This window comes from Somniosus microcephalus, chromosome 7 (assembly GCF_052327205.1).
Source record: "Somniosus microcephalus isolate GS21.2 chromosome 7, FLI_Smic_1.0, whole genome shotgun sequence".
NCBI lineage: Eukaryota > Metazoa > Chordata > Chondrichthyes > Squaliformes > Somniosidae > Somniosus > Somniosus microcephalus.
Window position 1 is genome coordinate 105,155,480 of NC_140993.1, and position 16,353 is coordinate 105,171,832.

Genomic DNA, 16,353 nt, shown 5'->3' on the forward strand with positions numbered 1-16,353 from the left:
GAGGCCCGAATGCCACTGGGTTTGCTTCTCATGCATAAATGCAGAAGGTCTGTCTGCATTCTAATTTCCGGAAAGTTCCTTCTTTGTCAATCCAAACTGAAACTTACAGGGCTTGGCCATGAGGTTGACCGCAACCATCTTGTTGAGCCCTGGAGCCCTGGATTTTAAACTCAGTCCAGCCAGGGTTTCTTCAATAAGCCAAAAGTAAATCTTCGGGGAAGACATGAAATTTGCGAATCCTTTCAGGTATGGAAAGTGGTCAACGTTGTCCAAGGCCTTGTCGTGAATTTTGATAATCGGGGGCAGCACTGTGTGGCAGGGGCAGGTTGGTAGAGGACCTTTGTCTTACGGATGTTTAGTGTAAGGCCCATGCTCTCGTATGCTTCGGTGAAGGTGTTGACGATGGTTTGGAGTTCAGCCTCCGAGTGTGCGCAGACGCAAGCGCCGTTTGCATACTGTAATTCGATGACAGAGGATGGAACGACCTTGGATCTGGGCTGGAGGCGATGAAGTTTTAACAGTTTCCCTCCAGTGGGGAGCTTACTGAGGGTGAGATGGAGCATTGCTGCAAGTAAGATCGAGAAGAGCATTGGTGCGATGACACAGCCTTGCTTGACCCCGGTCCGTACGTAAATTGGGTCTGTGGTGGAACCGTTGGTCAGGATCACGGCTTGCATGTTGTCGTGAAGCAGGCAGAGGATGGTGACAAACTTTTGAGGGCAGCCAAATTTGAGGAGGACACTCCATAATCCCTCACGGTTGACAGTGTCAAAGGCTTTTGTGAGGTCAAAGAAGGCCATGTACAGCGGTTGGTGCTGTTCCCTGCATTTCTCTTGTAATTGACGCACGGTGAAGATCATGTCCATTGTGCCCCTTAGTGGGCGGAATCCGCATTGCGACTCTGGGAGGAACTCTTCAGCCACTGGGAGAACGTGATTGAGGAGGATTCTTGTGATGACTTTACCTGTGGCAGACAGCAGGGAAACTCCTCTGTAATTACCGCAATCGGACTTGTCACCTTTCTTGAAGATGGTCACAATTACAGTGTCTCTGAGATCCCCTGGCATGCTCTCCTCCTTCCAGATAAGAGAAATGAGTTCATGAATTCACGCCAGTAGTGCTTCTCCACCATGCTTTAGTGCCTCGGGAGGGATTCCATCTGTTCCTGAGGCCTTGTTGTTCTTCAGTTGTCGGATCGCCTTTTCAACCTCATGCCGGGCAGGGGTTGTGCTGAGGTGGTGGCGGGTAGCATGCTGCGGGATGGAATTGAGGACACTCGCGTCGAAGACAGAGTCTCGGTTAAGGAGATCTTTGAAGTGCTCCTTCCAGTGGGCACTGACTGCCTCCCTGTCCCTGATGAGTACCTCTCCATTCTTGGCCCGCAGTGGGGTAGGACCTCAGATGCTTGGGCCATAGGAGGTCTTGACTGCACTGAAGAATCCACGCACATCGTGGTTGTCGGCTAGTTGCTGGATCTCCTGCGCTTTCTCCACCCACCATCTGTTCTTTAGGTCACGGGTTTTTTGTTGGACCTCGGCCTTCAGGCGTCTGTAGAGCAGTTTTCTTGCTCTTGAATTGTGTTGCTGTTTCCAGATCAGAAATGCCTTGCACTTGCAGCTTATTAGCTCCTGGATCTCCTGGTCGTTCTCGTCGAACCAGTCTTGGTGTTTCCTGGTCGAGTGACCGAGCGTCTCTTCCCAGGTGCTGATTATGGAGGCCTTGAGTGCAGACCAGATGTTGTGGACACTCTAGTGTCTCTGCATTACTGGAAGTTGTCAGGTTGGTTGTGAGGTGCAGGCTGAACAGGGCTTTCTTATCGGGGTCTTTGAGTGCTCCAGCACTGATTTTCCTGCGGCATTGTTTCTGTTGCCACCGCTGTTTTGGGGCTACGTTGATGGAGGTAACAGAGCGGATTAGGCGGTGGTCTGTCCAGCAGTCATCGGCTCCTGTCATGGTGTGGGTGATGCGGGCGTCCCTGCAATCCCATGCTCAGACGATGACGTAGTCCAGCAGATGCCAGTGCTTGGAGCGAGGGTGCTGCCATGAAGCCTTGTACTTGTCTCTCTGACAGAACAAGGTGTTGGTTATGACAAGGCCATGTTCTAAGCATTTCGACAGGAGGAGGGTACCGTTGGAGTTGGCTTTCCCTACCCCCTCTCTGCCGATCACACCTCCCCAGAGGTCTGTGACCTTTCTAACTCTGGCGTTAAAATCGCCAAGGAGGATCAGCTTGTCGCCCATTGGGACTCGGGACAGGGATTGTTCGAGGCTGGAGTAGGATTCCTCTTTGGTCTCCTCTGTGGCTTCCAGTGTTGGGGCGTACACACTGATGACCGTAGCGCACTGATTCCGGGCTAGGGTGAGCCGAAGAGTCATGAGGCGCTCGTTTATACCGCAAGGGGAGTCTCTGAGATGCCCAACTAGTTCATTTTTTATGGTGAAGCCTACCCCATGGAGGCGGCGTTCTTCTTCAGGTTTGCCTTTCCAGAAGAAGGTGTAGCCACCACCTTTGCTCCTTGAGCTGGCCTTCCCCTGCCTGCCGGGTCTCACTTAGGGCGGCGATGTCAATGTCAATACGTTTGAGCTCCCGGGCAACGTTAGCAGTACGGCGTTCCGATCTGTCACTGTTGGAGTTGTCCATGAGGGTCCTGACGTTCCAGGACCCAAACTTCATTTTAAAGGGTGGAAGATGCCTGTGCTTGAATTCTTTTAACGTGGGATGGCCATTGCACACCAGCTACCACACGGGCTTGGTCCAATGGCAAGGGGATCCAAGACGATTGGAGAGCAGGCGCTGCTACAACGGCCTAGCACACACACACACAAACATACTCCTACCGTCCTCCTCCCTCCTTCCCGCAGTTCCTCTCTGCTTGGGTTTCGTAGGCTGCATTGTGGTCCTCCTGACCTCACTGTTGGCCCATGCCGCACCTTCCCTGGGCCCCGACCCCGCTGCTGGCCCATGCTGTGCCACTCCTGGGCCTTGACCTCGCTGCTGGGCTCGTCCTCGCTCCTGGGTCTCGGCCTCGGACATGAGTGATGTTGTCTCTCACAAGATCAAATTAGCACTGATATTCTGGTGAAGATTAGTTGGGGGGGAGGTTAGTGGAGCCCCATCAGTTTTTTGTATTTGTGCCTGTATTTGTATCTGTACTCCTGGCCCCGAGCGCCACTCGCGATCCCTGGCCCCGAGCTTAAATGGTACTTAGACTGAAATGGACAAGACTTAGCTTCTGTGGCGAGTTTAGTTTAGTTCATATCTACCATGTAAATACAGCAACTTCACGCCATTTAATGCACTTCAATGGTGAGGCAGACAGCGAGATGCCGGTTTCACGAAGCTAATGGTGGAGTGGCGCATCTCGAACAGCAACTGTTGGATTTCCGCCCTCACCTGAAGTTGCTGTAGCATTTGCACGTAAATAACGGTGAGCGCCAGTAGCCTCACTGTTATTTTGACAGCAAATTATGACCCAATATGTTTTGATTGCCATGGGAATGTGAAAAAGTGGTGTGTTAGTGTTATTGAGAAGAGGATTGGAGCTGTTTTTAGTTTTGGTGAATGGTTTGCTGTGGAAGTATCATTAGGATCAATTACGAGAACTGCATTGACCTACCTTTGATGTACCAAATGATAACATTGCCTGTCACCTCAATGCCTGTTCCACCTAAAGAAGTAGTTATTACAGCTCCTCAGAAAGGTTCAGCTGTTTTGCTTATTCCCATGTGTAATGAACCAACCACCTGCCAGGACGTTGCTTGTGCTCCTGATTCTGGTGTGAACTCTCCAGGACGATCTCTGAAGAACGTTCTGCACCCTGACTGCTGAAACTGAACCTGAGAAGTTACCATCCACTGCTCTTATTATAGGTGCTAGCTTACCCATTATCAATCATAGCCAAAGATATCAACAAAGGTCAAGGAAACCTCCAAATCATTTGGACTTGGAGATAGTTATGAGTGTAGTGATTTTCATTATGGTTCTAATATTGGTATAACCCATCTTTCCCGCGTACTATGTCATTGTAAGATATAGGGCTAAAAATTCGGTATCGCCGCGCCAGGTCTTTAGTGCCCGAAATTTAGCACTGGGCCGGATTCCCCTAGCGCCCGCCTGAAATTCAGTAGTGCCGCCCCAAGACGGAGGCGGGCGCTATTGGAGGGTTTGGCCGCCTCGTTTGGGGCGAAGAATGTCAGTTTCCGGCGCCCAGCTGCCGCTGCGGCAACTGATGCGGTGCGGCAGGCTAGGGTACTGCAGGCCTCCTCCATCTCTTAAGGAGGAGCTGCCTGCAGCCATGAGATCGCCGCTGGATTCCCCCGTCAAATGAGCCCGGCACCACGGAGAAGTGCCGGGCTCGCGGGAGTCACACACCAATGCCGCGGGGGGGTGGTGCAGGAGTCCGGGGAGGGAGGTGCGGCCAGGCGGCCGCCGGGAAAGCGGCCGGCCGCCCCTCCACCTTTATGCGCCGGCCTTTCGGAGCTGTAAGGCACCGTTTTGCAAACGCTGTTTGCGGCCGCGACGGGCGAGGCGGCCGCAACTGAATTTGGCCATCGGGACGGATTACCATTGGAACCGGGGCGCTGCGCACACTGATGACATCATCGGTGTCGGCGCAGCGCTACCGGCTAATGCCGATGTTAGGGACCAACTCAATTTCGGATGCTAAAAAACTTCCGGCGCAAACCACTTTATAGCCAATAAGTGGGCGCAAACGCGGCTGAATATCTAGGCCGCCGTCCCTGAATTTCTTAATTTTTTTGTTGTTGTTAACCAGGCTCATACTTGGAGGTAATTATTTTCTCCTTGTTATTTTGAAGGGGAAACTGATAGGTATGGTACTTGCATATTGTTAACTGAACACTAGATGGCCCCAATACAATAGCAAAATACTGCGGATGCTGGAAATCTGAAATAACAACAGAAAACGCTGGAAAAACTCAGCAGGCCAGGCAGCATTGGTGGAGAGAGAAACAGAGTTAACGTTTCAGGTCGAAGACCTTTCGTCAGAACTGGAAAAAAGCAGGAAAAGGAACAGATTTTAAAGCAAGTTTAGGGGCTGGGAAATGGGGGAGGGGATGAAAGAACTAAAGGGAAGGTCTGTGAGAGGATGGAAGGCAGGAGAAGTAAAGAGGCATTAAGAGATATTCAAGGCAAGAGGAGATGGTAATGGGACAGGTTAAGAAACAAAGGATGGCTCCAGATGGAGTGTGATGGCCCCAAATGGGAGGAAGCACATTGCAGCAAATGAACTTCTCTTGTATTCTTTGATGGGAATGTGCTAGTGGGTCTGGAAATAAAAGCAGTTAGTTATTCCCACAGTAATAAGAGTGTTACTTCGGACGTAACACTAGAAGTTGTATTCCAGGGTTCTATTGAGTGTGGATGTATGTTGGAGAGTGACCAGCATAGTACCCATTTTTTAAAGGGAAGGCAGAGCTAAGCTGGGTAATTACAGACCAGTTAGCTTAACATTGCTGGTAGGGCAAATGTTAGAGTCTATAATTAAGGATGAAATTACCACATATCTAGATAAAGAGAAAATAGTTAAAAGTATCCAGCACAGATTTCAAAAGGGATAATCATGCTTGATAAACCTCAGAATGATTTGAGATGGTAACAGATGTGGTAGATGGGGGGAATGCAGTGGATGTGATTTTGTGGAATTTAGGAAATCATTTGACCAGGTACCATAAGGGAGATTACTAGAGAAGATTAAGGGTTATGGAATTAGGGGGAGGACAGCAAACTAGATTAAAAATTGGTTGGAAGGGAGAAAATATCATAAGAGTTGTGGACAGAGTGGTTGGAAGTGAATAGTGGTGCTCCTCAAGTTTCAGTTCTGGGTCCACTTCTGTTCTCTGTGTATATCAATGATTTGGATATAGGCCTAGAGGGAGTGGGGTCAACATTTGCAGCTGATACCAAAATAGGAGATATACGTAATTATTTAGAAGACCAAAGGAAACTACAAAGAGGATATTGATAAGCTGGGGGAATGAGCTAAAAAGTGGCAAATGGAATTCAGTATCAATAGGTGATACATTTTGGTTAAAAAAATAACAGCAGTTATTATACTCTGAATAGACTTCTTTCATTAGAACAACTCAGATTATGGGCCAATGTGATAGATGTGTTTAAATTATGTAAGGATGGGACAAGGAAGATAGAAACAGACTGTTTCCAGTAGTTGGGGGCTTAAGAACAAAGGGTGATAGATATGAGATTAAATGTGAGGGCCTAGAAATTCAGTTGCGTTCGCCAGCCGTTAACGCCATAAGAGGGGTATATTTCCAGCGCTAGGCACTTAGCGCCCGGGCGCAGGCCGATCTGCGCCTACGCCCAAATTCAGTAGACATTTAGCGCCGGCGCAAAGTGTTTGCGCCCGCTCAGCTGCGCGCGCAACTTATGACGTCATTTCGGCGTGCAACGCTGTTTGTGCGCCCCAAACCGGAAATTCAGTGGCGCCCGCCCAATGTGGGTGTGGCGCTGTTAAGAACTGTGAAGTGGAACGCAACAGAGGCCCTGTGGGCCTCGGGGAGCGCTAATTAAAGGGCAGTTACACTGACCTATAAAGCCCAGCCATTTTGCTGCAATGACTTTACTGCTTTGGATTTCTGGACAGAGACCAAGGAACAGAGCTTACTGATTTGGGACAACATAGGAGAGGTATTTTTGGCTTCTGGCCAGAGCTTTGACATTTGAATCATTGTGATTTCACTGTTTGCAAGTTTATTATGGGGGCTGTATGGGGTTCCAACCCTCAGTTGCAGCATTATGTGCGAAGGGCTCGCAGACGCTGTGTGAGAGGGCCAGCCATGCCTAGACACAGAGGGGCCATCAGGCGTCGGCAACGTAGGCCTTACCCACTCAGGCAATACTGGCAGCAGGTGTCCTATCTCACCATGACTGCGGCGCATTGTGTTAAGAGGCTGCGCTTCAGAAGGGAGGTGGTTGCAGAGATCTGCCAGCTGCTTCACAGAGATCTGCGTCCACAGCTGATGTGCAGGACGTCTCTGTCGGTGGAAGTGAAGGTCACGGTGGCTCTGAACTTTTATGCAAGCGGCTCCTTCCAAGCCGCTGCTGGGGACATAGCGAACATCTCCCAGTTCGCCGCGCATCGCTGCATCCGGCAGGTCACCGATGCACTTTTCGCGAGGAGACACCAATTCATCTCCTTCCCCATGACCCTAGAGAGGCAGGAGCAGCGTGCAGTCGGATTTGGCAGGATCGCGGACTTCCCCATGGTGCAGGGCGCCATTGACTGCACGCATGTGGCTATGCGGGCACCTATCGACAATGCCGAGGATTACCGCAACCGGAAGGGCTACCATTCCCTCAATGTACAGCTGGTGTGTGACCACATGCAGCGCATCCTAGCTGTCAATGCCCGCTTTCCAGGAAGCAGCCACGATGCATTTATCCTGCACCAGACTACTGTGGCTGACATGTTCGAGGCACAGCCTCCACCAAGGGGATGGCTTATTGGGGACAAGGGCTACCCTTTGTGTACATGGCTCATGACCCCGCTCCGCGCGCCCAGGACCCCAGCGGAGGAGGCATACAACGAAAGCCATCAAGCCACAAGGAACATCATAGAGCAAACGATTGGCATCCTCAAGCAACGGTTCCGCTGCCTGGATCGTTCCGGCGGATCTCTCCAGTATTCGCCGGATAGAGTCTCCCAGTTCGTCGTCGTGTGCTGCATGCTGCACAACCTGGCTATCCGCAGGACTCAGGCACTGCCACCTGACGTTGCACCACCACCTCAGGAGGACGAGCAGGAGGACCATGAGGAGGAGGAGGAGGAGGAGGAGGAGTACCAGCCCAGGAGGGAGCCACAAGGTCCAAGGGCCGTCCGCCGGCGGCTTATTGAACGACACTTCTAGGCCCCCTGTCAGGGAATGGCCTGTGGCAATGAACGCACCTGAATGCAGCCGCTCTGCAAGCCCTCAGCCGGTTAACGCAACAACCACTTGAAACATGACACCTGGACATGCTGAATAAATAAAAAGCTTTATTTTACAAACTCAGGGCCCTTCCCACATGAAACAGAAAAACAGACGAGACCCCCAAAAAACAGTCAAAAACATCTGTCACTCCCACAACCTGGGGAGGAATAACAAAACGTGCCCATCCAATTGGCCTTCATCATCGGCCTTACAAAAATAAGCCCCCCCCTCCACAACACAAGCACCCCCATAAAAACAAAAAATGCCTTCATCTTCGGCCTTACCAAAATAAGCCCCCCCCCCAGAACACAAACACCCCCATATAAAAAAAAACGCTATCACCACACTCTACTGGGTGTGCCGAGAGGGCGAGTCCTTATGCAGGCTTCTCCGGCCCCTGCCCGACCTGCTGCTCCGCCTCAACCTGGGCCCTGTGGGTGTGGCAAGGCTGGGGGAAGGCTCATGAGGGCCACAATGCGTGATGGCAGATGCCCTTGGGGGTCGGCCTAGACGAGGCCCGGCCCGGGAGGGGCCGGCTGCTGACTGCTGCAGCTGTGGCTGGCCAGCATCAGTCTCAGCAGCAGCTCGTCGCACCTTGGCTGGGGGAGTGGCAGTGTCGGCTGCACCAATGGGGGCAAGCTGGCTGATGCCAGGCGCGCGTTGTTCGCCAGAGACACTGGCACTCGGCCGGGCTGGCAGTGCAGCAAGCGCAGCAATCTGGTGGAGGCCAGACTGCTGTGCTGCAGCAGGGCGGCGGGTGCCCTGGCGATGCTTCCGCGCCACAGCGAGTGTGGCAGAAGTGAGTGCCCGAACTGCCCTGGTATGTGCCCGCATCAGATCTGCCAGTGTCTGGACGGCACCACTCATGGACTCGCGACTCGCGTCCTGCGCTGCCGCGAGTTGCTGGACACCCCTGTCCTGCGCTGCCGCGAGTTGCTGGACACCCCTGTCGTGTGCTGCCGTGAGTTGCTCGACCCCCCTGGCCTGTGATTCCCCGAAAGCAACCACACTATGAGCCAGGGACTCAATGGCCTGAGGCAACTGCCCCACAACCCCCATGAACTCCTTGTGGCGCCGCTCCGACGCCGCGGACATCTCATCAAGGAGGCGCACCTCCTGGGCGAGGACCGTCTCCGGACTGGAGGGCGGACTCTCCCTCTGGGGAGAAGGCCGCCGAGCTGCCCGACCCTTCCCGCGTGCCTCGACCCCACTGGGCCCAGGAGTTACAGCCCCCTGCAACACTTCCCCCTGCCTCTCCTCCAGGCCAGACGTCTCCCCTCCATTGCCATCCCCTGGCGCGGATGAGGGTTCCCCCGATGTGCCGCCTTCCTCCTGGTCCTCGTCGTCCTCCTCCTCCAAGGGCCTGGCACTCTGAGCTTCAGGGACCACCTCCTCCTCACCAGCTGAAAGCAGGAAGGCACAAGAGTAGCTTTAGAGTGAGGACAGGGCGTCAGCGAGGGAGGCATGAGTGGTGGCATTATGCGCATTGGTCGGACAGTGGGAAAGGATGTAGATCTGAAGCGCAAGGGCAACGAGAGAGGTCCAACCGGTCATGTCCTTACCAGTGGGTCCCAGTACAGGGTCCGCATCTCCAATGGCAACAGGGCCAGTCACCCGGCCACGCATGAGTCGAACCACGCTCTCCTCCAGCTCACTGAGCGCCTGGTACTGGGGACGGCCTCCCCCGGTGGCAGACTGGCTCCTCAAATTCTGCGCCAGCTTTGCCTGCAAGAGAAAGGACAGCCTCTAAGTACAGTGTGGTGCCCTGTTGCTGTGTGCACTGCCTCCCATGGTCGAATAGCTTGGCCAGTGTGGTGCCCTGTTGCTGTGTGCACTGCCTCCCATGGTCGAATAGCTTGGCCAGTGTGGTGCCCTGTTGCTGTGTGCACTGCCTCCCATGGTCGAATAGCTTGGCCAGTGTGGTGCCCTGTTGCTGTGTGCACTGCCTCCCATGGTCGAATAGCTTGGCCAGTGTGGTGCCCTGTTGCTGTGTGCACTGCCTCCCATGGTCGAATAGCTTGGCCAGTGTGTTAAGTGCAGAAAGTGCTATTGATGATCATGCCAGTGCCATAGCTGCGGGAGGAGGGCTGGCCATTAGGCCTTTGAGGTCCCTTTGCCCATAATGTGAGGTGCACATGCAAGGATGAGGAGGACACTGGAAAGGGTACTCACCTTCACCATCCGAGTGAGGTCGTTGTACTTCTTGCGGCATTGGTCCGCACTCCTGGGGACATCGCTGGTGGATGACACCCTGTGGGCGATTTTCTTCCAGGCTCTCCTGTACTGCCTCCTGGGAGCCTTCTTGCCACTGTCTGGGCACAAGATCTCTCTTTTCTTTTCCACACCATTAACCAGCACCCTCAAAGCATGCTGGGAGAAGCGCTGCGCTCATTCACGGGCCTTCTCCATGGCTTCAGGCGCTATTTGGGTCCACCAGCAGTGTTGAGGCCTAGCTGCAGGGCTCCACTATGCAGGGCGTGGCAGCAGTCAAAGTCGACCCTTCCCCCTTTAAGAGCTGGCTGGCGTCAGGGTGTCTGCTGTCAATCAAAACATGACCGCACCTGCGCTGCGCCCGGCCTCGGCGTTATCAGTCCGCATCGCCGGCTTAGCGCCTGAAGATAGCAGTGCAACGCCAGTTTCAGCGCTCGCCCAAACTCTTGGCCAAATCTACTGAATTTCGGCGAAGTGGCCTACACTTTCCGGCGGGCGCTAACTTTAGCGACCACCCGACTTTACCGCCCCAAAAGTGGCCAGACTGAATTTCTAGGCCGAGATATTTAGAACAGAGGTCAGGAGAAACTTCTTTACACCAGCATTGTCCAATATGTTAGCCACGTGTGGCTAATTGGGAATTCAGATGTGAATCATTGTATTTTTGGTTGGTAAATAAAAAATGAGTAAGAGATACCATTGTTGGGCATGTGATCTAAATACTCATATTTGTAAAGTGTGTGCATTTGCACTTTAACCTTTTTGTACGTTTGTTGTAAAATGGTAAGATGAAAAACAGAATGTGCAAATGTTTTTTGATCGTAGTGTGCATTTTACTTTCTTGGTTAATTCTTATTGGTTATCTGCTAAAATGTTGTGTAACACGGGTGAAAACAACGGACTTCAGCAAGATACAAAAACACCAGTAACATTGTCTGGCGATGGGAGCTGTCATTATGGTCAGCTCAACTAATCGGAATAATCTCTCCAAGCCAGCAGAAGAAAGCTAAACCAACAAATAACAAGCAGATCCAACAGAGCACATCATGGCAAAGAGCATTCTGGATGGAGAGCAGGGTCTGTGTGAGTCAACATTCTCAGCAATCATTTTGATGAAGTCAAAGTACCACTCGCAAGTACTGGATAAAAGCCTAGTTGCTGCACTGAGCTGTGTTGTCTCAAATAAATTCACACCAGAGCACAAGTGAGCATGTGCAGGTGGCCAGGAAATGGCTCAGCGGAGGTCTAGTACGTTGTGCAACAGGCTCCTGCGCCGTAAAAATTTTCAGGGTAATTAATGGGCATTTAGCCCAACTTTTCGCTAGCACATTATTTGAATGAGGACTTGAAAGTTGCGGTGGATCGTCTGTCTATTTGGGACTTGACAAATCGCAAGTTCGGGATTTAGCGCATGTGCATGCAGAAATCACACACTTGCAGTCAATTTCAAAGGCGTGAATCGAGTATGCCGTCATACCGACCGCGAATTCAGGGGCAATATGTTCAGGACTGCTTTCTAGATCATTATATTTCAGTAAGTGTCAGCTTGCCTTAGTGGTCAGCACTCTTGCCTCTGAGTCAGAAGATTGTGGGATTCAAGCCCCACTCCAGACCAGCAAAATGGATAAATATTTTAAAAGGAAAAATGTAAAAGTGTATGGGAAATGGGACTAAGCAAATAACTTTCAGAAATCTGGCTGTGTCTGGCAATGGGCGGAATGGCCTGTTATATAACATTCTATGATTCAGATTCCACATTCTAAAACCAGATTGCAAAGTAGGATGTCCTTTGCACCAAATGGCTGCAGAGATGACAGAGGTTCATATGAACAGAACAAACGAATCCGGCATGACTACACTGATAAATGCATTTTTAGTAGTATTTATCTACCTTTCCCTTAAGATACAATGGTTTCTGCCTCAACTGTTTCCTATGGCAAAGCATTCTATGCTTCAATAATTGTACAAAGAAATGTCTTCCAACAAATCTCCTCACTCTCTTAGTGACAACTTTAATTGATGGTTCATTGTTACTGACTATCCAACCAGAGGAAATAGTCTTTCTCTCTTCATGGTATCAAAACTCTGCACAATTTAAAAAAAACATTAACTCTACTCTGTTTTCTCCGTTTCAGAGTGTGGTATAACTCCAATTTAAATCGAGAACAATGGCCTGCACATAAATAGCTATGAAACAATATTTAGTTATAGTGTAACAAAAGAGCAGCACATTTCAATAAATCTGCCCTTTCTTAAATTGTGTTTTGTTTTGACAGTACACGGGACGATTTCAAAACTAGTCAAAAACACAACAGGAACAGCAGAAATGTTTTAGCAAAAAGCTGCTCAAGAGAGTACAGCCTGTAAAAGTTGTGCAACGTTTTCACAAATGAAAACCAGATTTTGTTCCTCTAGTTTTTCTTATGAGTCAGGTAATGTGTAATACGATCGGGACATATCATCTGTTGGTATTCGCCCAAAGCATTACCTTGGGCTCCAGCGGAATCTGTGTTCATCCCCACTGTAAACAAATGCAAGGAGAGCAGGCAGATGATGAAAACACGTGCTAGAGGAGAGCCTGCAGGCTGGGGACTTCCTTTTACGTTTTACATTTTTGTGGTCTGATTGCAGCCCGTGGATAAAATCCTCTACTTAAAACTTCCAAAGATCCAGACACTTTGCTTACTGCAGTTTGTAATCCGAGAGAGTCAGACAGCATCGGTTGGCGAGACACTCTCAATTCTAGTTTGCTAGCTTTTCCAATACCTACTGGGACCAGCGGATATTTGAATCTTAGCGTTACATCACTTTTCATTGATTTACTTTATTTGTTTTAATAGCTTCGGAAGCAACCCCAAGAACGTGTTATATCTGAGCTCTGAAATACTAGCTTCGCAATTGTTGATACTTATACAAAGTTCTACCATGAAAGAGACAAAGAAAAATTAAAGAAACAGAATAGTTTTACTAGTTTTTCTGGAACGATCAGATTTTTTCCTTTTTTTATGAGCCTCTTCTTCGCCGCCAAAATGAAAGGTAGGTTCAAACTTAGAGCGAAATTTTACTTTGGGAAACTCGTCCTGATCGTTTCTAAATTTAATGAGAGAAATCTGTTATGTTTCGATGAGTGCTTTGTTCGTTTAAAAATAATTTTAAAAACCACAAATGTAAAATCCGCAAAGTTTAGAAGACGTTAAATATTAAGTTACTCTCGTTACCTGAGTAGTTTTGCCAACGCTGACAAGTTGTTTATATGACACTTATTATATCTGGCATAAAGGAGTCTTATTTTAGAATAGTAATTTATTCTATTTAATGTCGTGGTGAACTTTCCCCACTATTCCCCAATGTGTCGGATTTCGATGCTGATTTGCTGTTTTTATGTGTGAGGGGGATGGAGAGCAGAATGTGTAAATTCTTATTCATAAATGTTCCGAAACTTTGTCCTAATGAATAATGATGGATCGCCTTTCGCAATCTGGCATCTCCACATCCCTCCAGTCGTGTTGTTTACTCTACATTTTGAAAGCAGGAATTTTGACCTCGAGTTTTGCAATGTCCTTTAATTTGCTTTTTAAAAAAAAAACATCTGGTAGTAATTATGTGCCAGCGGCACTAGAACTGAGTTAAAGTTATTTGGCTGCTTAGAGTGACTTTCAAATCTCTCTTCAGTAAATGCAGTATCCAGACTTTACAAAGGAAAAAAAGTCTTGTTGAGCTACAGTTCAAGAGTCCCTATAGAAAAATGGTCCTGGCTCCTTCGTGAACTTGTGCATGACCCACTCCTATTTTAATTCACTCGCTTACCTGCGCATTGGCCATGTGTTTGCGGGCCGTAATTGGTCTTACTTATTCAGCAAAAGTAATATTTTGTTTCTCCAAGATTTCTATCATAGATCTGTATTGTCTTAATTTACAAACCCAGCAGTATTTAGACTGGGGGTTGCAATGCAAGCACGCGGTTCTCTGTAAAGCGACGTTGGAAGACTGTTGTTGCCACGGTTGACAGTGGCATTACTCTAAACAAACTCGACAGCGTCAGTAAATTAGTGATGACACTTTTGCAACACGAGTTCTGGTTCTGATTGACTGAGAAACAGAGGAGCCCACATTGCCAGCGTGAAAAGTGAGCATTTTGCAAATGGTGTGTTTTGGGGTGGGAGGGCTTGCATACGAGGAAGCAATCCCTTCTTGACGCTAAGCCAGTTTGAACTGCTGTTATGGTTCTGTGCTAAAGCAATGTACCAAGGAACTAGCTTGAAATGCTAGAAATAGAAAAAGATCTAGAAGTTCAAGACTGGTATAGCTGATGTCTAACTCGAGTCTCTTTTGCCTGATCTATTTCATCCCAAAGAAAAGAGTTTCAAGGGGTTAGAAATTCATTATAGCCCAGGAATGGGCGATATCATTAGAAAAGTTTGAGAATTAGCGCCAGGTGCTAATGCTTTAGACTACACGCAAAATTCATTCTCCCTGCTCAAAGAAATGATTGGAGTGCTAATTCAAGTCTTAAAGGCCTAGCTCATTGGTATTACACTGAAGGGGTGGACCAATATCAGGTGCAGTCTAATTGCAACTCATCCCTGCCACAGGCTTTTCCCAGTACATAACTGGGAAGTTCATTGATACTGTAGCACCTCATAACTCAACTCGCCAAGGCTTCTTCAGCAGCACCTCCCAAACCCACGACCTAGACGAGGGAACTAGATGTAATATCTCCAAGTTTGCAGACGACACAAAGCTGGGTGGGCGTGTGTGCGATGAGGAGGATGCAGAGAAACTCCAGTATGATTTGGACAGGTTGGGTGTGATATACCTATCAATTCAGTTCATGAAAAGCGACGAGTTAAGTTAGTAACTATGGCCTAGAAATTCATTGACGCCACTTTTGGGGTGCTAAAGTGGGGCGTCCGCTAAAGTTTGCGGCCGCCGCCAAATCTAGGCCACTTCTCCGATATTCATTAGCTTCGCCCTACTAGTTCGGGCGAGCGCTAAAACTGCTGCTGGACGCCTCTCTTTGGGCGCTAAGCCGGAGGTGGTGATCGATAGCGCCGAGGCCGGGCGCAGCGCAAGTGCGGCCATCTCGTGACTGACAGCAGACACCCTGGCACCGGCCAGCTCTTAAGGGGGAAGGGTCGACTGTGTCTGCTGCCACGCCCTGGATAGTGGAGCCCTCCAGCTAGGCCTGAACACTGCTGCTGGACCCAAATAGCGCCTGAAGACATGGAGAAGGCCCGTGAACGTGCGCAGCGCTTCTCAGAGCGTGATCTGAGTGTGCTGCTTGCTGCTGTGGAGAAGAGGCGCCATGTTTTGTACCCGGACAATGGCAAGAAGGCGACGGTCCGCGTCTACAGGAGAGCCTGGAGGCATGTCGCCATCAAGCTGTCAGCCAACAGCGACGTCCCCAGGACCGGTGCCCAATGCTGCAAAAAGTTAAATGACCTCACACGCATTGTCAGGGTGAGTACCCTTTCCAATGACCTCCTCATCCTTGCATGTGCACCTCACGTTATGGGCAAAGGGACCTGAAAGCTCTAATGGCCAGCCTTCATCCAGCAGCTATGGGACAGGCATGAGCATCAATTGCACATTCTGCACTGAACACACTGGCCAAGCTATTCCACCATGGGAGGCATTGCACACCAGATCATGGTGACACACTGGCCAGGCTATTCCACCATGGGAGGCTGTGCACAGCAGATCATGGTGACACACTGGCCAGGCTATTCCACCATGGGAGGCAGTGCACACCAGATCATGGCGACACACTGGCCAGGCTATTCCACCATGGGAGGCAGTGCACACCAGATCATGGCGACACACTGGCCAGGCTATTCCACCATGGGAGGCAGTGCACACCAGATCATGGCGACACACTGGCCAGGCTATTCCACCATGGGAGGCAGTGCACACCAGATCATGGCGACACACTGGCCAGGCTATTCCACCATGGGAGGCAGTGCACACAAGATCACGGCGACACACTGTACTTAGAGGCCGTCCTTTCTCTTGCAGGCCAAGCTGGCGAATAATCGCAAGAGCCGGACTGCGACCGGGGGAGGACGACCCCATATCCAGCCACTCACTGACCTGCAACATCGCGTGGAGCGCCTCATGGGTGGCCGGGTGATTGGGCCCGTTGCATGTGGAGATGCCGACCCTGTTCTGGGCAGCAATGGTAAGGACATCACC

At 50.1% G+C, this 16,353-nt stretch overlaps 1 protein-coding gene across 2 annotated transcripts in view; it reads left to right on the plus strand.

The window, feature by feature from the left end:
* The first annotated feature begins 12,632 nt into the window (after positions 1–12,632).
* Positions 12,633–16,353, plus strand: part of colec12 (collectin sub-family member 12) — a 354,609-nt gene continuing 350,888 nt past the window's right edge. The window contains exon 1 of one of the 2 annotated variants that reach the window (XM_085992803.1): positions 12,633–13,197. In XM_085992803.1, coding sequence (XP_085848929.1) covers positions 13,167–13,197 — 31 coding nt within the window. In that variant the 5' untranslated portion in view covers positions 12,633–13,166. The remainder of the gene's footprint in view (positions 13,198–16,353) is intronic. The other variant, XM_085992804.1, reaches the window with a different exon arrangement.